The sequence below is a fragment of the Haliotis rubra genome, unplaced genomic scaffold, assembly GCF_003918875.1.
Source record: "Haliotis rubra isolate DU_JTF1 unplaced genomic scaffold, ASM391887v1 Scf110, whole genome shotgun sequence".
NCBI classification, from domain to species: Eukaryota; Metazoa; Mollusca; class Gastropoda; order Lepetellida; family Haliotidae; genus Haliotis; species Haliotis rubra.
The window spans coordinates 1,715,870-1,739,571 of NW_025765004.1; the positions used below are offsets into that span (position 1 = coordinate 1,715,870).

Here is a 23,702-nt window from a genome sequence, read left to right on the forward strand (position 1 = left end):
TATTTTCATCCTTAATGCATGACTTATCCTTCACAATGTAGTAATGGAAACCTAAAGTGGCCACACACCAGTGTTGATGGCTGCAATCATCTGTCGGACAGTAGCATACAGTGCTGACAGTTGTGTCAGCTTTGGTTGAAGATTGGACCAACTGAAAGAGATGGCCTTTATCTCAGATAGCCTTCTGCAGCACACACATTTCTCACATTTAGTAAGGATAAACTGCAATATTTGTGGGATTCCACATTATTAAAAGTGTTTTGATGCCATGTGTCCAGCTAGCGGGTTGCCAAGTAACTAAATGCAATTAGGTACATTGTGTTACAGCTGTGTTGATATTTGGGTTATATCCTGCAAGCTGATGGTGGTTGTGGTAAATGTCACATATCCAGCTCCCTCTCCATAGTGTCTAGTCCCCAGGCCATTCAGATGACGTCATTGCACTACCTCCAATCGATACGGTGCGTGTCGCCTGTCACTTGCTGGCAGATTATTGATCTAACAATCTAATTTGTTTGCTTAAATCACTACAACAACATCCTACACATGTTTTCACATCTGTCTATGTGCAGTCAAACAGTCTCTGCTTCCAAATTTACTGCATCTCACCGAGGAAGATTTATGGTGCTATCTGTCAACTAAGGCAGTAATGGTCATTTGTGTCTGTTTGCAACAGCTGGATGTAACCTTGGCCCTGCAAGATTGCACATGAGGAAACACATCTTTGTTCACATTTAGTCAGCATGGCAGAGTGTGTATATAGTGTGGTTATCTCATAACAGTAATGTAGAGCAAGTGCATACAGTAGTTACATCATGGCAGTAATGTAGAGCAGGTGCATACAGTAGTTACCTCAAGACAGTAATGTAGAGCAAGTGCATACAGTAGTTATCTCATAACAGTAATGTAGAGCAGGTGCATACAGTAGTTACCTCATGGCAGTAATGTAGAGCAGGTGCATACAGTAGTTACCTCATGGCAGTAATGTAGAGCAGGTGCATACAGTAGTTACATCATGGCAGTAATGTAGAGCAAGTGCATACAGTAGTTACCTCAAGGCAGTAATGTAGAGCAGGTGCATACAGTAGTTACCTCATGACAGTAATGTAGAGCAGGTGCATACAGTAGTAACCTCATGACAGTAATGTATAGCAAGTGCATACAGTAGTCACCTCATGGCAGTAATGTAGAGCAGGTGCATACAGTAGTCACCTCATGGCAGTAATGTAGAGCAAGTGCATACAGTAGTTACCTCATAACAGTAATGTAGAGCAGGTGCATACAGTAGTCACCTTATGACAGTAATGTAGAGCAAGTGCATACAGTAGTTACCTCATGGCAGTAATGTAGAGCAAGTGCATACAGTAGTCACCTCATGGCAGTAATGTAGAGCAAGTGCATACAGTAGTTACCTCATAACAGTAATGTACAGCAGGTGCATACAGTAGTCACCTCATGACAGTAATGTAGAGCAGGTGCATACAGTAGTTACCTCATGGCAGTAATGTAGAGCAGGTGCATACAGTAGTTATCTCATGGCAGTAATGTAGAGCAGGTGCATACAGTAGTTACCTCATAACAGTAATGTAGAGCAGGTGCATACAGTAGTTACCTCAAGACAGTAATGTAGAACATGTGCATACATGTTACCTCATAACAGTAATGTAGAGCAGGTACCTACAGTAGTTATCTCATGGCAGTAATGTAGAGCAGGTGCATACAGTAGTTACCTCAAGGCAGTAATGTAGAGCAAGGTGCATACAGTAGTTACCTCATGGCAGTAATGTAGAGCAGGTGCATACAGTAGTTACCTCATGGCAGTAATGTAGAGCAAGTGCATACAGTAGTCACCTCATGGCAGTAATGTAGAGCAGGTGCATACAGTAGTTACCTCATAACAGTAATGTAGAGCAGGTGCATACAGTAGTTACCTCATGGCAGTAATGTAGAGCAAGTGCATACAGTAGTCACCTCATGGCAGTAATGTAGAGCAGGTGCATACAGTAGTTACCTCATGGTAGTAATGTAGAGCAAGTGCATACAGTAGTTACCTCATGGCAGTAATGTAGAGCAGGTGCATACAGTAGTTACCTCATGACAGTAATGTAGAGTAGGTGCATACAGTAGTTACCTCATGACAGTAATGTAGAGCAGGTGCATACAGTAGTTACCTCAAAACAGTAATGTAGAGCATGTGCATACAGTAGTTACCTCATAAAAGTAAGGCAGAGCAGGTGCATACAGTAGTTACCTCATAAAAGTAATGTAGAGCAGGTGCATACAGTAGTTACCTCATAACAGTAATGTAGAGCAGGTGCATACAGTAGTTATATCAAGGCAGTAATGTAGAGCAGGTGCATACAGTAGTTACCTCATAACAGTAATGTAGAGCAGGTGCATACAGTAGTTACCTCATGGCAGTAATGTAGAGCAGGTGCATACAGTAGTTACCTCATGGCAGTAATGTAGAGCAAGTGCATACAGTAGTTACCTCATGGCAGTAATGTAGAGCAGGTGCATACAGTAGTTACCTCATAACAGTAATGTAGAGCAGGTGCATACAGTAGTTACCTCATAACAGTAATGTAGAGCAGGTGCATACAGTAGTTACCTCATGACAGTAATGTAGAGCAGGTGCATACAGTAGTTACCTCATAACAGTAATGTAGAGCAGGTGCATACAGTAGTTATCTCATGGCAGTAATGTAGAGCAGGTGCATACAGTAGTTATCTCATGGCAGTAATGTAGAGCAGGTGCATACAGTAGTTACCTCATAACAGTAATGTAGAGCAGGTGCATACAGTAGTTATTTCATGGCAGTAATGTAGAGCATGTGCATACAGTAGTTAGTCTCCTCATGACGGTAATGTAGAGCAGGTGCATACAGTAGTTATCTCATGGCAGTAATGTAGAGCAGGTGCATACAGTAGTTACCTCATGGCAGTAATGTAGAGCAAGTGCATACAGTAGTCACCTCATGGCGGTAATGTAGAGCAGGTGCATACAGTAGTTACCTCATAACAGTAATGTAGAGCAGGTGCATACAGTAGTTACCTCATGGCAGTAATGTAGAGCAAGTGCATGCATACAGTAGTTACCTCATGGCGGTAATGTAGAGCAGGTGCATACAGTAGTTACCTCATAACAGTAATGTAGAGAGCAGGTGCATACAGTAGTTACCTCATAACAGTAAGGTAGAGTAGGTGCATACAGTAGTTACCTCATGACAGTAATGTAGAGCAGGTGCATACAGTAGTTATCTCATGGCAGTAATGTAGAGCAGGTGCATACAGTAGTTATAAACATGGCAGTAATGTAGAGCAGGTGCATACAGTAGTTACCTCATGGCAGTAATGTAGAGCAGGTGCATACAGTAGTTACCTCATGGCAGTAATGTAGAGCAGGTGCATACAGTAGTTACCTCATGGCAGTAATGTAGAGCAGGTGCATACAGTAGTTACCTCATGGCAGTAATGTAGAGCAGGTGCATACAGTAGTTACCTCATGGCAGTAATGTAGAGCAGGTGCATACAGTAGTTACCTCATGGCAGTAATGTAGAGCAGGTGCATACAGTAGTTATCTCATGGCAGTAATGTAGAGCATGTGCATACAGTAGTTACATCATGGCAGTAAATTATGAGTAATGTAGAGCAGGTGCATACAGTAGTTACCTCATGGCAGTAATGTAGAGCAGGTGCATACAGAAGTTACGTCATGGCAGTAATGTAGAGCATGTGCTTACAGTAGTTACAACATGGCAGTAATGTAGAGCAGGTGCATACAGTAGTTACCTCATGGCAATAACATGGACAGCAGGTGCATACAGTAGTTACGTCATGGCAGTAATGTAGAGCATGTGCTTACAGTAGTTACAACATGGCAGTAATGTAGAGCAGGTGCATACAGTAGTTATCTGATGGCAGTAATGTAGAGCAGGTGCATACAGTAGTTACAACATGGCAGTAATGTAGAGGAGGTGCATACAGTAGTTACAACATGGCAGTAATGTAGAGGAGGTGCATACAGTAGTTATCTCATGGCAGTAATGTAGAGCAGGTGCATACAGTAGTTACCTCAAGACAGTAATGTAGAACATGTGCATATAGATGTTACCTAATGGCAGTAAGGTAGAGAATGTGCATACAGTAGTTATCTCATGGCAGTAATGTAGAGCAAGTGCATACAGTAGTTACCTCATGGCAGTAATGTAGAGCAAGTGCATACAGTAGTTACCTCATGGCAGTAACGTAGAGCAGGTGCATACAGCAGTTATCTCATGGCAGTAATGTAGAGCATGTGCATACAGTAGTTACATCATGGCAGTAATGTAGAGCATGTGCACACAGTAGTTATCTCATGACAGTAATGTAGAGCAGGTGCATACAGTAGTTATCTCATGGCAGTAATGTAGAGCAGGTGCATACACTAGTTATCTCAAGACAGTAATGTAGAGCAGGTGCATACAGTAGTTATCTCAAGACAGTAATGTAGAGCAGGTGCATACACTAGTTATCTCAAGACAGTAATGTAGAGCAGGTGCATACAGTAGTTATCTCAAGACAGTAATGTAGAACAGGTGCATACAGTAGTTATCTCATGGCAATAACATGTAGAGCAGGTGCATACAGTAGTTATCTCAAGACAGTAATGTAGAGCAGTGTGCAGTTATCTCAGACAGTTATCTCAAGACAGTCAAGACAGTAATGTAGAGCAGGTGCATACACTAGTTATCTCAAGACAGTAATGTAGAGCAGGTGCATACAGTAGTTATCTCAAGACAGTAATGTAGAGCAGGTGCATACAGTAGTTATCTCAAGACAGTAATGTAGAGCAGGTGCATACAGTAGTTATCTCAAGACAGTAATGTAGAGCAGGTGCATACACTAGTTATCTCAAGACAGTAATGTGGAGTAGGTGCATACAGTAGTTATCTCAAGACAGTAATGGAGAGCAGGTGCATACAGTAGTTATCTCAAGACAGTAATGGAGAGCAGGTGCATACATTAGTTATCTCAAGACAGTAATGTAGAGCAGGTGCATACAGTAGTTATCGCCTAGAAATAATGTAGAGCATGCACACATTTTGGTTATCTCACAGCAAAATATAGAACATGTGCATACAGTCGTTATTACATGCCAGTAATGTAGAGTATGTACATATGGTTTCTACCTCATGGCAATAATGTGGAACACATCTGTAAGGACCATTGCTTTATTAAACTATCATGAAATGTGTGGAAGCCTACTAGCAGATTCTTGCTGAGAAGTGACAACATCTACAAGAAGATACTGATGGTGGAAGCCAAACATCTACAAGCTGATAATGTTTGAGGTAATCAGCATCTCCAAAAGCTGATACTGTTGGAGGAAGTGACTGACTGACTGAATATGGTTTTACGCTGCTTTTAGCAATATTCCAGCAATATCATGGCAGGGGGACACCAGAAATTTGGAGGAAGTGAGCACCTCTACAAGCAGATACTGTTGGAGGAAGTAAGCTGCTCTACAAGCTGATACTGTTGGAACAAGTGAGCATCTCAACAAGCTGATACTGTTGGAGGAAGTGAGTACCTCTACAAGCTGATACTGTTGGAGGAAATGAGCACCTCAACAAGCTGTTACTGTTGGAGGAAGTGAGTACCTCTACAAGCTGATACTGTTGGAGGAAGTGAGTGCCTCCACAAGCTGATTCTATTGGAGGAAAAGAGCACCTCAACAAGCTGTTACTGTTGGAGGAAGTGAGTACCTCTACAAGCTGATACTGTTGGAGGAAGTGAGCACCCCAACAAGCTGATGCTGTTGGAGGAAGTGAGTACCTCACCAAGCTGATACTGTTGGAGGAAGTGAGTACCTCTACAAGGCGATACTATTGGAGGAAGTGAGCACCTCTACAAGCTGATACTGTTGGAAAAAGTGAGCACCTCTACAAGCTGTTACTGTTGGAGGAAGTGAGTACCTCTACAAGCTGTTACTGTTGGAGGAAGTGAGTACCTCTACAAGCTGATACTGTTGGAGGAAGTGAGCACCTCTACAAGCTGTTACTGTTGGAGGAAGTGAGCACCTCTACAAGCACTCTACAAGCTGTTACTGTTGGAAGAAGTGAGCACCTCTACAAGCTGATACTGTTGGAGGAAGTGAGCACCTCTACAAGCTGTTACTGTTGGAGGAAGTGAGCACCTCTACAAGCTGTTACTGTTGGAGGAAGTGAGCACCTCTACAAGCACTCTACAAGCTGTTACTGTTGGAGGAAGTGAGCACCTCTACATACTGTTACAAGCTGACAATACTGTTGGGAAGGAAGGCACCTCTACAAGCTGATACTGTTGGAGGAAGTGAGCACCTCACCACAAGCTGATACTGTTGGAGGAAGTGACTGATACTGTTGGAGGAAGTGAGCACCTCTACAAGCTGTTACTGTTGGAGGAAGTGAGCACCTCAACAAGCTGATACTGTTGGAGGAAGTGAGCACCTCTACAAGCTGATACTGTTGGAAGAAGTGAGCACCTCTACAAGCTGTTACTGTTGGAGGAAGTGAGCACCTCTACAAGCTGATACTGTTGGAGGAAGTGAGCACCTCTACAAGCTGATACTGTTGGAGGAAGTGAGCACCTCTACAAGCTGTTACTGTTGGAGGAAGTGAGCACCTCTACAAGCTGTTACTGTTGGAGGAAGTGAGCACCTGATACTGTTGGAGGAAGTGAGGCTGCTGTACTGTTTGGCACCTCTACAAGGACTGTTGGAGTGAGCACCTCTACAAGCTGTTGGAAGAAGTGATACTGTTGGAGGAAGTGAGCACCTCTACAAGCTGATACTGTTGGAGGAAGTGAGCACCTCTACAAGCTGTTACAAGCTGTTACTGTTGGAGGAAGTGAGCACCTCAACAAGCTGATACTGTTGGAGGAAGTGAAGCTGTTACTGTGGAAGTGAGCACCTCTACAAGCTGTTACTGTTGGAGGAAGTGAGTACCTCTACAAGCTGTTACTGTTGGAGGAAATGAGCACCTCTACAAGCTGTTACTGTTGGAGGAAGTGAGCACCTCTACAAGCTGATACTGTTGGAGGAAGTGAGCACCTCTACAAGCTGATACTGTTGGAGGAAGTGAGCACCTCTACAAGCTGATACTGTTGGAGGAAGTGAGCAACCTCTACAAGTGTGATCTACAAGCTGTTACTGTTGGAGGAAGTGAGCACCTCTACAAGCTGTTACTGTTGGAGGAAGTGAGCACCTCAACAAGCTGTTACTGTTGGAGGAAGTGAGCACCTCTACAAGGCAATACTGTTGGAGGAAGTGAGCACCTCTACAAGCTGAGTGAGCACCTCTACAAGCTGTTACTGTTGGAGGAAGTACTGCTTACTGTTGGAGGAAGTGAGCACCTCTACAAGCTGATACTGTTGTTACTGTTGGAAGTGAGCACCTCTACAAGCTGTTACTGTTGGAGGAAGTGAGCACCTCTACAAGCTGATTACTGTTGGAGGAAGTGAGCACCTCTACAAGCTGTTACTGTTGGAGGAAGTGAGCACCTCTACAAGCTGTTACTGTTGGAGGAAGTGAGCACCTCTACAAGCTGTTACTGTTGGAGGAAGTGAGCACCTCTACAAGCTGATACTGTTGGAGGAAGTGAGCACATCAAAAAGGCTGATACTGTTGGAGGACGTGAGCACCTCTACAAGCTGTAACTGTTGGAGGAAGTGAGCACCTCTACAAGGTGATTCTGTTGGAGGAAGTGAGCACCTCTACAAGCTGTTACTGTTGGAGGAAGTGAGTACCTCAACAAGCTCTTACTGTTGGAGGAAGTGAGCACCTGAACAGGCCAATACTGTTGGAGGAAGTGAGCACCTCTACAAGCTGATACTGTTGGAGGAAGTGAGCACCTCTACAAGCTGTAACTGTTGGAAGAAGTGAGCACCTCTACAGGCTGTTACTGTTGGAGGAAGTGAGCACCTCTACAAGCTGATTCTGTTGGAGGAAGTGGGCACCTCTACAAGCTGTTACTGTTGGAGGAAATGAGCACCTCTACAAGCTGTTACTGTTGGAGGAAGTGAGCACCTCTACAAGCTGTTACTGTTGGAGGAAGTGAGCACCTGAACAGGCCCATACTGTTGGAGGAAGTGAGCACCTCTACAAGCTGTTACTGTTGGAGGAAGTGTGCACCTCTACAAGCTGATACTGTTGGAGGAAGTGAGCACCTCTACAAGCTGTTACTGTTGGAGGAAGTGAGCACCTCTACAAGCTGATACTGTTGGAGGAAGTGAGTACCTCAAAAAGGCTTATACTGTTGGAGGACGTGAGCACCTCTACAAGCTGTTACTGTTGGAGGAACTGAGCACCTCAACAAGCTGATACTGTTGGAGGAAGTGTGTACCTCTACAGGCTGTTACTGTTGGAAGAAGTGAGCACCTCTACAAGCTGATACTGTTGGAGGAAGTGAGTACCTCTACAGGCTGTTACTGTTGGAAGAAGTGAGCACCTCTACAAGCTGATACTGTTGGAGGAAGTGAGTACCTCTACAGGCTGATACTGTTGGAAGAAGTGAGCACCTCTACAAGCTGATACTGTTGGAGGAAGTGAGCACATCTACAAGCTGATGCTGTTGGAAGAAGTGAGCACCTCTACAGGTTGTTACTGTTGGAGGAAGTGAGCACCTCTACAAGCTGTTACTGTTGGAGGAAGTGAGCACCTGAACAGGCCGATACTGTTGGAGGAAGTGAGCACCTCTACAAGCTGATACTGTTGGAGGAAGTGAGCACCTCTACAAGCTGTTACTGTTGGAAGAAGTGAGCACCTCAACAAGATGATACTGTTGGAGGAAGTGAGCACCTGAACAGGCCGATACTGTTGGAGGAAGTTAGCACCTCAACAAGCTCTTACTGTTGGAGGAAGTGAGCACCTCAACAAGCTGAAACGTTTTTGAAAAGTGAGGATGTCTACAAGCTGATACTGTTGGATGAAGTGAGCACCTGAACAAGCTGATACGTTTTTGAAAAGTGAGGATGTCTACAAGCTAGGTGATGCTGGTAGCACAAAGCCTCTCATTCACTGTACCTAAGGTGATGCTTGTAGCACACAGCCTCTCATTAACTGTACCTAAGGTGATGCTGGTAGCACACGTTACCAGCATCACCTTAGGTACAGTGAATGAGAGGCTCTGACTTCCTCTAACTGGAGACCCATGTATGCCAGGCTCCGCAACCAGTAACAGCTTCTCGTGGTTGTTGATCAGGTAAGAACGCTTGGCGATTATTTCCCTCGAATTAGCATAAGCATTCTTAAAATCGAGTGAGGATGTTGGTAACTCAACCGAGATCCAGACTTTGAGATACCGACATCCTCAGTCGACTATAAAAATGCTTATTCTTCAACACATAGACATTAATAAGCAAATTTAGTGCATTCAATGTATTTACACCATCAAAGTTTATCAGTGTTCTAAATAAGTTTGATTGTATAGACATGGAAGACTGCTAATTCGAGGGAAATAATCGCCAAGCGATCTTACCAGCCGCCATGTTGGGATGCTGGTAATGCACACGTTACGAGCATCACCTAAGGTACAGTGTCATTAGTGATTATGCTGATGTTAGGTCCCACTTCAATCTTGGTAGATGTGGGCTTGACATCCTGACTCTTGACAATGAGTGAACATATATACTACTTGCTATTCTAAGATGCTTTGGTAGAAGATAAATGGCACTGACAGTACTTTATCAGGCGATAAAGTACACTTTTTGCCATAGGTCTCACTGTATTGAAGTCGCTTTGCCATTCTATTTTACCCCCCATAATCAAATGTACGTTTGCTGACCCCCCGTCACAATGCATGCTAGTTGTAAATGCCTAGTACAATCTCCAACAGTACAACTAACTCCAGCATCCCATGTCTTGGTTTGCAGCTGCTTCAGTCGGCCAACATCACTGGTAAAAAAATTACATTTGATTTTTTCTACTCACAATTTCACATGGCAATGTTCGATAACTTGACTACTGTCCGCATATGGTTTACAAAAATCTCAGATTTAATTTATTAAAATAATAAAGAGAAGATATTTAACCCATACGTTTATCGTTTGTTTTTTTGGTAACATGTGTCTTAACATACAGAGGTACAGATAAGCTGCATATCTGCGTAAATAACGCAAATATTTATGTGAAAACTCAATTTCTATTTAGGCTAATGCATACATGTACACTTGATTTTTAGTAAATACTCAATAAATGTGAACTTACATGCGTACACACAAAAATGTCAAATCATAGCTTGTGTACCGGTTGATAAATAAAATAACTGAGGTATATTGAGAGATTCTATTTCAGGACATGAACTTGGCAACTTGCAGTCTTTCTTATCGTTTCTCATATTACAGATCAAATATAAATAACAAACACTAACATTTAAACTTTATTGTATTTTTAAAATTAATGGAAAATGGCACAATACCCAACTGAGTTCTAGTGAGATGAGTACAATTTATTTGGTTACTCAAAGGAAATTTAGGATACCCAATTGAAATGAACACAAGCGAGTACATAACTCAATGACTGAAAAAGTTATCTGTAGCTCTGACATAGGAGGGCAGGCATGTCAATAGAACAGCACATCAGTTAGCCCTGAATGAGGATTGTTACTTTAGGTCACCAAAACTATCTTTTCTGCTTCGTTTTCCTTCAGATTGATCATAAGTAAGGATTAAAATCTGTCATCTTAGAAAAGAAATACAGTTGCTCTACCCCAATGTATAGTGAAATAAAGTAGAGTTTGGCCCTGCCCTATTCTAGTTAAAGCACAAGGATGCTTGTGTCTGAGTGCTTTAACATTATGAGAGTTCAGTGATGATAGTGATAACTCTGCATCATAATTGAAATTAGGACGGACAGTGACTAGTTAGCAATCTATGCTGCATAAAACGTAAGTTTGAGAGTGTAAGTGTGTATCTTCACACTGATCAAGAGAGAAATATAGTTTTATCTTGGAATTTATAAGGAAATGTTGGCACCTTTGGGTGTCACATCAGCGATGATGAAGTTTTGATAGCAGGGCCCGATTTAAGAGATGTTAACCTACTTGCACCAGGTACAACCTGAGATAAAAACCTAGTTGCACCAGCCAAATTCCAGTTGCACTGCTTTTTCGGCAATACGTCAAGAAAGAAATATGCTATTGAATTATTGAAAGGTTAGAAGAAAAATGAGTTGACATAATTATGCCTATAATGTTAGATTTATTCTCAAAAATTAACTTGCACCTGGTGCAAGTAAGACTAATAACTAGGTTGCACTTTGTAATATTGGGTTGCACCAGTGTAAGTAAGAAAGCACTAAATCGAGCCCTGGATAGTCACCTGCATATTCCCATTTACTGAAAATAGTAAAATTTAAATGAAAGAAAAATCAACATACATTTTTTATACTTTGCCTCCTCGTATTAGCATAATTAGTTCAATGTGATGTTTTCAGCACTTAAAATATTTAAAGAGTGATTGTTGCATGCAATTCAGTTGACTGACTGTTGCGGTTTTGAATATATGAACCAAGCTTCACCGTTACAAAACATATAACTTACACATACTTTCTGTACTAAAGAAAATAAGTGTACCATTACATACATATTTGCTTGAATAATTTGGTTTCATTGTGCCCTGCATCAAAACTAAAGTTCTGCTGTGGGTGTTGAAACGTGGCCCATCTTTCATGTTTTGTTTCTGGGGCAGTACTCATAACACATTCAAGAGCTCTTTATGCATACACTCAACTGGTGACTTGTTCTATTCAGGAATTTTTTGGCCTTTTGCGTTTCCATGATAACAAACTGGATTTCATGCGAGGGCAGTGATAACTTCCAGAGCATAACTTATAAAATGTTTCTCATCTATCAGCTAATTGCAGAACTGCTGGATTTTCTACTGAGGAGGCATTATTTAGATTCTGAGTAAACAAATTCAGCTCAGGTTTAAATGAGGGTTTCATTTTGACTTTTAGGCCTACCTTTAGAATACAGCACCACAAACTTAAAAAATACGTCATAATACCCTTTTACGTAATGTAATGTGATTTTGTTCGAATGCACGTTCTCGAAACAATGACCTATGACGCCTGCATGGCAACACGGTGGTCTAGCTCAGCGGGGGCGTATAAGCTCCGCTCACTGGTGTTTCATCTCTACAAGCTATGTCATTGCATAAGCCCAAGGATGTTGAGAGATTCCAGTAGTTATACTGGCGGATGCGCAATTTTTGGCAAGCACCAGTTTCAAATATTTTTCCTTTTTCACTAATACGCTCATATTTATTTGTATTACGGGGTGCTGAGTTGTTATGTTTTGTGTATTATCGTATTTTGTATTTTTTAAATTTAGCGAGAATGCGTTACACCGGTCTATAATATATATATTCCATTATTCGCAATTTTGGTCAATGTAATTATTTAAATTATGTAAATATATTTTATATTTCGGTTTCTAAGTAACTATTAAGTCTAGGGTTAGGGACCTAATCCAATATAGTAGGTACATGTCCGGTGTAATACGTGTGTACCATTTGTTGTTTTTCCTTTTGCATTTTAATACTTCCGGTTTGGTCAATAAATTCTATTTATTAGGATTATTTCAAGGGGTTAGGGTTAGGGCTGAGGGTTTAGGGGTTAGGGTTAGGGCTAGGGACCTAATCCAATATAGTTGGTTCGGTGTAATACGTGAGTACCATTTGTTGTTTTTCCTTTTTGCATTTTAATACTTTTTTTTCACAATAAAACGGGAAACCAATTACACTATGAAATGGTTTAATGTAGAAATTTTGGGCTAATGGAAATTGGCCTGGAATTTGCACTCAAGCCTCTTTCACACACAACATAAATTTTGTTCAGTAATGATTCGAAGGCTAACTCACCCTCGTGCTGTCACTACACATGCTCATGTCTCCCTCGTTCCTTAGTGCGATCCACATTATCCTTACAGTGTTCCCTACATCACTTTTCTGTCACAAAATCACCGATTTATATAAAAGAGCGTCATTCATGCATGCACAGTGAAATCTACGTCTGACGCCTGACGTCAACAACCCTTATCAGTTTGAGGCACATGGGCTCATTCCACGCCACACGTTATCTTGCAGATTACGGAATGGGACGAGTGTGCCAAATGGCATCAGATCAATTCGGCAATTGTCCGTAGATTAAAATCACGAGACACCAAGTCTACCCGTAACCTTCGTAATTGTCCGTTACCTATTCAACTCTTTCCGTTCATTTCCGTGACGTCACTGGAATGACTCGATAAATTTGCACATTGTGCAATAGTGTGGACGTAGCTCAGTCGGTTAGCTGTCGAGCTAACAATCCGAAGGTCGCGGGTTCGCGTCCGACGGGTTCTCACAAACTGGTTGCTTGTCTTAATGACACGTGACCTACGGCAGAGATCGTCCTCACGAGAAGTTGTGGTGCTGTAATCTAAAGGTGCTCCGCCTTTTAGTCATCTGTCATGCCAGTTGTGATCACATACATGTCTTGGCCAAATGAGGTATATGCCAAATATACTGTTTGTTTTATGCCTATATTTGAAAGGATGGGGAGTATTCATGACTTCTTGTTCAGTTTTCATCAGAAACTCAGTAGTATACAATAACCATATGCCACTACATAAAGCGGCTTTGTTTACAGCCTTAAATAAAATGCATGTTTATACCAAACATTACAGGAGTTTTGACACAACATTACTGCACGACATTATTAACATACAGACATGCAACCTAAATCAATCTCAGTCATCTTGTCATTAATGCTTCAGAAACTCGCAAATGCACGCATGGATACTTCCAAGGATTTTTCCCCAAATAATGGCATCCACTGTTCTATTTGACTGTTTGTTCAGGTTGAAGACGCATGCCCCTTGGTGTATCAAAATGTTAATAAATCAGTATTAGGAAATGCAGTATGGACATTGCCTCTCAAAGTGTATTTCTGCTGTCCTGACACACGTAGTTTGTAAGAAATGCTATCAGATATCTCTATTCTGTAAATAAGAGAGTGATGACGCATTAATGTTAACATAATTGCTTAACTCAAAATAACAATTCAGGACTAGAATTATAAACTGGATTCCAGAACAGTGGTCCTTAGCATGTCTATGTGGATGAAGGCCCTCATTTTTTCTTTGTTGCCACATTACAACTCCCATCTATCAGCTATTTCTTGAGATCAATGTGTCATTTGTATAACTGCACGGGATATCTTAATTTGTTTCATTAGTGTTGGAGAGTTACAAAATTGTGTTTTTACCAGGCCTGTCACAATACAGGTGCCTCATGATACGTATTGCCCATACTGCATTTCCAACATTTTCAGCCATTACCTAAATCTTTTATAGTTTTAGAGATTACTAGAGAAATGACAACTGACCATCAGCCTACTACCCATCAACCACACTCACAAAGTCAAATAATGAATCAGAAAATTACAACAGACAAATGTGTTAAGATCACTGTTTAATTTATCTGCCCTCTTTGTATTTGACAAAACAAGAAATAAACTTTCTTCAGTATCCACTCAAGGAAATATTCAACTTACTTAAACTTAACAGTCAACAATGCACTGTAACATGCTGCAGAATGCTATGCTTCCAATATCTGTAGTGATAAGTTTATCACCTTCACATTACATGAGGCAAAAGCGACCAGAGTACTCTATCCCATTACAGAACTCTAGACTAACATCTAGTCTCTGAAATGAACATATTTTACTGAAAAAACCCCAAACAGTTCCTAAATTATAATCATAAAACATAATGAAAAGGACCCCAGAGACTTTCTTCATTTTCAGAAACTGTGGAAATCTAGACTTGCCACACAATCTACACTTGCATAGGCTTTCTTGGATATAATTGCTTCAGGGTCTCTATGGCAGACTAACAGACCTCTTACAGGCTTTCATTATGACTGGGGTTGAGTCGTTGTTTTGCCTTTAATTGAGCATGGTGAGAGAGCAATGATGGGTCAAATGTGTGCGCATGTTAGTTGTATTTCCTGTATAGGAAATATGGGGTTTGCATATCACATATACTGTTTTAATGGCAATCTTTGTGCATCCCAGCTTTTTATGAAACTGGACTTAAATTTCCCAGGTGGGTTCTCAAACTCAGTTTCAGTAAAATCCATGCCTCTACTTAGACGTTATACAATTTAGTATCCAACATGATTTGTGGACACATAAACATATTGATCATAATGAATTGTATTGTATCCTGACACCATCATAAAACATTTAAATGGAACAAAAATGGAATCCAGTTTAAGTCAGCATTACTGGTTAAATGTATTTCACAAAATAATACCTGTGCAGAGTATTACTGAATGTCATCTGCATTGTGAGACAAAAGTTACAGCTTCAGAGGAGACAAAAGTTACAGCTGCCGAGGAGACAAAAGTTACAGCTTCAGATGAGACAAAAGTTACAGCTGCAGATGAGACAAAAGTTACAGCTTCAGAGGAGACAAAAGTTACAGCTTCAGAGGAGACAAAAGTTACAGTTGCAGATGAGACAAAAGTTACAGCTTCAGAGGAGACAAAAGTTACAGCTTCAGATGAGACAAAAGTTACAGCTTCAGAGGAGACAAATGTTGCAGCTTCAGAGGAGACAAAAGTTACAGCTTCAGAGGAGACAAAAGTTACAGCTGCAGATGAGACAAAAGTTACAGCTGCAGATGAGACAAAAGTTACAGCTTCAGAGGAGACAAAAGTTACAGCTTCAGATGAGACAAAAGTTACAGCTTCAGAGGAGACAAAAGTTACAGCTTCAGATGAGACAAAAGTTACAGCTTCAGATGAGACAAAAGTTACAGCTTCAGAGGAGACAAAAGTTACAGCTTCAGAGGAGACAAAAGTTACAGCTTCAGAGGAGACAAAAGTTACAGCTTCAGATGAGACAAAAGTTACAGCTTCAGATGAGACAAAAGTTACAGCTTCAGATGAGACAAAAGTTACAGCTTCAGATGAAGGAATGAACCAGCAACATATAACTCTGTGTGCAGCTGTTTTCATACACAAGTTACTTATGTGACTTTACAGAGATAACACAAATGCATGATAACCAAAACAGGTCGGACAGAATGACACATTCATGGTGTGTCCAAACACTGGTTATCAAACTGATATTTTTAGTGTGTGCATGTTGACGGGTTTTTATATATTTTCACCAAATATAGTGATCTTTAATCTACAAAAATCAAACAAGCTATAATTTTGCTATCACTTGCCTAAACATGGATGGCTTCAGGCAATCCTTTAGTACTGTATACAGGTAACATCAGAACAGAAGCTTCATCAACTATACTGAAATCTGTTTCTTGACACACAGGATTAAGTAAAAGTCACGTTGTGCCAATTAATGTCACAAATGTGGCAGTTGCCTCATACTCCTTTCCTGACATGGCTTCAGTATTTCATGGTGATAAACTGGTGGTATTTAGGTATATTTCATGGTGATAAACTGGTGGTATTTAGGTATATTTCATGGTGATAAACTGGTTGTATTTAGGTATATTTCATGGTGATAAACTGGTTGTATTTGATAAAATGGTTGTATTTAGGTATATTTCATGGTGATAAACTGGTTGTATTTAGGTATATTTCATGGTGATAAAATGGTTGTATTTAGGTATATTTCATGGTGATAAAATGGTTGTATTTAGGTATATGTCATGGTGATAAAATGGTTGTATTTAGGTATATGTCATGGTGATAAAATGGTTGTATTTAGGTATATTTCATGGCGATAAAATGGTTGTATTTAGGTATATTTCATGGTGATAAAATGGTTGTATTTAGGTATATTCCATGGTGATAAAATGGTTGTATTTAGGTATATTTCATGGTGATAAAATGGATGTATTTAGGTATATGTCATGGTGATAAAATGGTTGTATTTAGGTATATTTCATGGTGATAAATGGTGGTACTTAGGTATATTTCATGGTGATAAAATGGTGGTATTTAGGTATATTTCATGGTGATAAAAGGTGGTATTTAGGTATACTTCATGGTGATAAACTGGTGGTATTTAGGTATAATTCATGGTGATAAAATGGTTGTATTTAGGTATATTTCATGGTGATAAACTGGTTGTATTTAGGTATATTTCATGGTGATAAAATGGTTGTATTTAGGTATATTTCATGGTGATAAAATGGTGGTAAGTAGTATATATAATGATTGTCCGGGACCAAGTCCAACAAAAGCCTCTGCAAAGCTTTATTTCACAAATAAAGCTTTTGTCAGACCCTTAGATCTCGCCCCAGTATATCTACTACTTTTGAACCCCCAGTTAACTTCCCGACCCCACGTGGCACTACTGTGCCGCTATGACGCATTGACAGGAGGTAACATTGTGCCGTACGGTATTATAAGAATCTCATTTTCGCTAGGGCAACCCATTTTTTCAGCAACCACAAATCCATTTTTCGACCCGACATGCACCTCTACGATTTCGAGCAGAGACATCGTTCGATGTACATCCCAGACCCCCGACATGCACCTCTACGATTTCTAAGAGAGACATCGTTCGATGTACATCCAAGACCCCCGACATGCACCCCTACGATTTCGAGCAGAGACATCGTTCGATGTACATCCCAGACTCCCAACAAGCACCTCTACAATTTCGAGCAGAGACATCGTTCGATGTACATCCCAGACATGCACCTTCGAAACAGCGAAACTCCAATTCTCTGCTCCATCGGCAAACCGAAAAGAACCCCCACAAAAAGAACGATAGACTCTGCACGCTAGTAATTGCAAGGCCTACAAGACAACATGGCCAGTAGAAATGCAGAACAAAATCTTCCCACGATAGGCTACTGGATACAAACAACCGAGAGACCACTTCTTCCACTCCTTGGCCGTTTCTGCAGAAGTATGTCCAAGTATGGCAGCAGTTTCTATTTTCTCGGCAATGTGCTCCAGATCTTGCAAGGAATTGTATTCCACACTGGGTTTGTTTGCTAGGGCATTTCGGGAACTCCTCGAATGGGAAGCGGGCTGGATTTCCTCTGCTGTATACAATATGCATTCTCGAGATGTATACACAGTACAGTATATACTTCGAATTGTGTACAATATTTTTTTTTTTCTAGTTCATGTGGAAGGGGTCCCTATGTTTTGGCGTTGCTGTTGTCGTATTCATCTCGTGGGCCTGCTTGTGGACCGGCGGTGGTGGTGTGCTGTGTTTCCAGGTCTTGTGGACGACCTTCCAGAGAAACAGGGCAGCTATCGAAAGGTAGGCCAACCTTTGGGCTGTTTCTAGCATCTGCCGCACCTTCTGGATATCCAGACGGGTCTCTTCTTGTTCCTCCTCGACGCTTTCTATTTCCTCTTCCTCGTCGTCCTTGTCCATCATCGACAAGATGTCGAGCAACAAATTCGTGGTTTGCTCCACACGAGCCGGCAACGTATTCGTGGTTTGCTCCACACGAGCTGACATCGCCGCAGTTTGCTCCACACGAGCCTCTAGCCTCCCCAAGCCGTTTCTGGAGTCATGTTATCAACAGGAAGTAATGGATACTGCCATCATACATCATTTTGATTCCCATCCCCTTGCCAGTTGCCTGATATTCAATGGATCACAAACTTGCATAAAACTTAAACATATTTAGCTATCTTACAACAATACCTAATAGATTGAAACAATGAACAAATGTGAACTCTTGAAAATAAGATTTTGAGGCTTAAACTTAATTTGTAATTGTGTTTCTGATGACATTTGGTATCTTAACATTCTTGTTGTTATCAAAGCACAGAACACAGGTGTAAAAACAACAAATCAGTCAATGTCATAGCACCAATAGAATATACACACATTAGCACCACCTACTTCTTCTGATACGACATAATGTACATGCTTTGAAAACCAAATTCCACATAAATAAATGGTTAATATAACATATTTTTGTCCGATAAAAACAACCACAAAACTGAAATTAAAATTTGGTAACAATTTACAGTTTGCAGTGTCAATGGAATACATACAAACATGAATATCAACAATGCTGGAAAGTATAGTGACCATGACTACACCACCAATCTGTCACACAGTTCTCAAACAAGTATTGCAACTACTGGTGCCGACCACATCAGTATCTGCTGTAGTCACGCCTTTCATAGATAACATATGCCAGTTTCCTACTTATACTGACAATCAAGCTTCGAATTTTCAGCATCAGAATCCTTTACAATTCCTCGTGGAGTGCCTATCTCAATTCCAGCAGATTTTGAACAGGAGGATCTCTGGCTCAAACTTGGCAATCAGTTTAATGCCATAGATGTTTGATGGTGTTCATATTGATGGCAGTGTTCTGCAAATGGGTGATGGTGGCTTGACAACAGTGAGTTTTAGAGTTGTGATCCATTGAATATCAGGCAACTGGTAAGGGGATGGGAATCAAAATGATGTATGATGGCAGTATCCATTACTTCCTGTTGATAACATGACAAAGTCAAAGTCACAGGTACTGTAATGAGATCCAACTTGCAGTGATACAAAAAAACACCACCACACCATCACTGAGCCACCACCAATGTTCAGGTGCATTGATCATTTCCATACACAACAACAGCCGTCAGTAACGTGTAGAAGATTAGAAGATAACGTCATCAGACCAGTGCAGTTTTGTCAGGGCCTGTACCACGCTCTGCCTATCTTTGAGGAAGGGATGTGTGTCCTCAGATCAGCAGCCCGCATGCTCCTTATGATGGTACTGGTGGAGAGTAAGACTCCAAGAAAACAGTAGTGCACACACTGCCATTATAACGTTTATACCCCAGTGTGCTTGGTGCTTTCACGTGAACATGTGACCCACAGCTTTTAAGACATTGTGTGAAGCACATGCTTTCATGTGCACTCCAGTACGCTAGGGTATGATCTCCTGTTTGGACCAATTTTTTTATAATAGCCCTTAGATTCAGGTTATGCTTAATTAATGCTCATGTATATATATTCAGTTCTTATTAGTAGTTGGCAAAATTATTATTAGGATTGGAATATTAATGGTAAACCAATGGACACAAATGGCCTTTATTATTTGTCATTGACCCTATTGTTTCCAAAAGGTTATGTGATCTCTGTCATTAATCTTTATTTGCCATGTACCCGTGAAGGTCCGGGTTAGAATGAACCTTCAGTAACCAATGCTTGTCGTAAGAGGCGACTTACGGGATCGGGTGGTCAGGCTCTCTGGCTTGGTTGACACATGTCATCGGTTCCCTATTGCACAGATCGATGCTCATGCTGTTGATCACTGGATTGTCTGGTCCAGACTCGATCATTTACAGACCGCCGCCATATAGCTGGAATATTGCTGAGTGCGGCGTAAACTAAAATGATTACACTAATTGCTATTTATCAAAAGGTGAGGATCCTTCGTTTTGTTTCCTTTGTGATGAAAGAATCACGATCAAGCATGTCCTGCTTGACTGTAATGATTTTTCCATCACAAGAGATATATATTTCAATGTCAAAACAGTTAAGGATCTTTTTAAAAATGTCAATTCTCATTTAACTTTGTGGTTTTAAAAAGATATAGAATTAATCCATAAATTTTTATGTATATATAATTAAATACTTTATAAAACGGTAGTATATGATTATTAACTGAGATTGTCAGTAGCCATGCCCTTGATGGGAGTTGAAGTACTGTAACATATTATCTCTGATCAAAGGGTGTGTAAGCCCACATCATTCAAATCATAGTTGTATATACCAAAGTTTTTTAATTGGAGTATAGATGTAGATTTTACATCAATTGCTAACACTGCATACAGTCGCTAACAGCTGAAGGGATGGTTCAAATCCAGATTGAGTCCATGTAGGTAGCAAAAGCACTGTAAGTACCAATGGTCTCTAGTATGGTGATCTACCTTCAGTTGTTGGCGATCTATAGCCCATTTTTATATTGTATTGTTGACTGGGGTGAAACGGTACGCTCTTACCGCGGTACGGTACCTATTGCAGTACAAGGCCTTCGGTTTGGTCTGTTTCGGTTTGGTAGATAAGATATGATCATAATGCATGCAGAAAATTGACAAGAATAAAACCTTACACTGTTTGATAACATGGAAACCATAATCCTTGTTTGTTTTATTGAACAAAACTGTCATTTTATAACTAGATAGAACAATGGTACGAAAACCGAAAATTCCAAATAGTTGGACTGCATTATGGTTTACTGAACCGAAGGCAAAATACCGCAGTTCTGATAATAACGCGCTATCCCATTTCATCCCTTGTTTAGAAAACTATATTTTTATGGTCATGAACTAGTTCTAAATATAAATTCTGTGATATCTTGTGACAGGTTTTTATTTAATCTAAATTGGCCTTTATTAATAGATATCTTTTGTAGTCACGATATGGCTGAAATATTGCCAATGTGACTTTAAATATTAACTCACTCATTGCTTTGAATAATACACCATAAAATATTGATTCAGCTGAAAAGTCTCCAACACTATTGATGGTTTTGCCAAACATGGACATTATAGAGTCAGCTTATGTTAGCTTTGATGTGACCTTTAGTTGACCTACATTACACTGGCCAGCATTGTTTGGCTCAAGCACATGCACTAGAAGTCTCTTTTGGCAGTGATCCCCAGAGTCTCAGGTTTGTTTTGCAGTATAGCGCTAACATGTTTCCTAACATTGTTCTCTTTTTGCTGCTTGTTTTCTAGAAAAAAAGAAGGCTTTAAGTGCCCACAATATCTGTTAACTGTCCACTGTTCTGATGCAAGAGCAAGGTTCCTGTTACTTGAATGTAGAGAATTACTTACAATTTGAGGGTGTGTCATTTTGTGTGAAAAGACTGACTTTACTGGTTTAAAACTAAAGCAGATTCACCACTATGAAGGTTTCAATCATTTTGTATTTGGCCCTTCCATTTCACCAATAAATCAATATCAGGCCAACACAAACTCCCTGGATGCGACACTGCTGCCTTCTGATGGTTAGCTGTTCTGATATATGATGCTGCCAGAAGCTGGTCATTGATTATCTCTAGATTGGTCTAACAGTCATCTTTTACTTTTTTGAAAACTAAGGATGGATCCATTTAGATATGTTATGGATGGAAAAACACTGGGACTCTATGAGGACATGTCATACTTCTCAGAATGAAAACGCAGGGTAGGCATGCATTGAGATGAAATGACATGTTAAACAGTGATACGTACCGACTGCCTAGTGGTTGTGACAATCGCTGCTCCCATCGCTTCGTTTCGTTGAGTATAGGCTGATACAAAAATAGAAGATTCCTCTGTCGAAGATGAGAACAGAATTTGTCCCAAATTTAATGTGGTAGTGGCCATGGTGACCTTACCTGGGGCAGGAACTAAACATCAGCTTGTATCAATCAAAGCATCTTCATTTTCGGGCATGTATACGATGACATGCTCCATAACATTATTCCCAAGATGTTGCACACACTGTCATGTTAACAAGTACATCATTCTATATGTTAACGTGAAACAAATATGCCGCCGATCTCTCAAATCTCTTCTGTAATGGACGTGCATCACACATATTCCTTCCTTCTCTTAGGCCATGTCCCTCCTACACTTATGAATGATACCTGCTGTGACTGCAGTGCACCGGCACGGATGTTCGCCTAGCGTCAGTTCGCCTTGTCCTTTTTTCTGAGCATGCATACTGCCTTCCACCTACGCGCTGCTCAAGACCATGATGGCAGACATCATGGAGTTGTCAACACAATCAACCACGAATAAGGTGCTCCATGACAGTAGACAAATAACACTAGAGAGCGATCAATGAAGTAGGAATGATGATGGCAGGTCGTGGTGAATGGACTGTTTATGCCATGCTGATTATCCCTGCGCGCACAAGAATGTCATACGGTCAGTATCAGCAGGAGGCACTGATTGGGTTTGCCGACCTTATTGCCTTGTTTATGAATGACGACTGGGACTTGGTGATACGCGTAACACGCAAACGTCATTCTCACTACTTTGCACCTGGTTGTACGTTGTATCGTCACCAGTAACGTTAACCAAAATCCATAACTGCAGAAATTAGGTATATGTACAAAGAAATGGCAAATCTGTTTAATGAATGTGTTCACATTCGACATTATTTCATTGACGATGGAATCAAACCTTACATAAAGGTAACACAGATCTGTCTATGGAGGACAGAAACAACAATATTTAGACTCTACTGTTTTTACCATATTTGCTGTGGAGATGTCGTCATAGAAACAACTGAACAGGCGATCTAACTCGGGATAAGATTATTAACAAGCAATTATTTCTCAGGTAATTTGCAACGAAAGGGGGTTCAAACCTAAACAACAACAACATGGGTTTCCCATTGGCTACTCCTGAGTAGTGTAGCTGTTATCTGCCATGAGTGACAGGACTGTACATAACGGCTATGGGTGCCTGGCAAGAGCCTAGCGATGTGAAAGGTTAACTGGAATCAGAGACCATATAATAGATGGTCTCTGCTGGAATAAGCATGTGCCTTATTGAAAATGTCCCAAACCCCCTTCATTACATATTGTGATGACTAAAGAGTTTAATTTGATTAGCATATATGAAATTTCAAATTTTACTGTTTTTCTGAAGAAAAAAAAATCTTCAGCATGGTGATGTCAGCATCAATTAAGTGTACATCCCTAACCCTGCATAGCATGGGGTCAGGGGAGGGGGTCATGTT

General features: G+C 40.6%; 1 protein-coding gene across 2 annotated transcripts in view; it reads right to left on the reverse strand.

Annotated features, from left to right (window-relative positions):
* The window catches only part of LOC124286329, a 78,780-nt gene extending 55,829 nt beyond the window's left edge, over positions 1–22,951 (reverse strand). For both annotated transcript variants that reach the window (XM_046722697.1, XM_046722702.1), the window contains exon 1: positions 22,202–22,951. In XM_046722697.1, the coding sequence (XP_046578653.1) occupies positions 22,202–22,336 (135 nt within the window). In that variant the 5' untranslated portion in view covers positions 22,337–22,951. The remainder of the gene's footprint in view (positions 1–22,201) is intronic.
* Between the last annotated feature and the right edge of the window lie 751 nt (positions 22,952–23,702).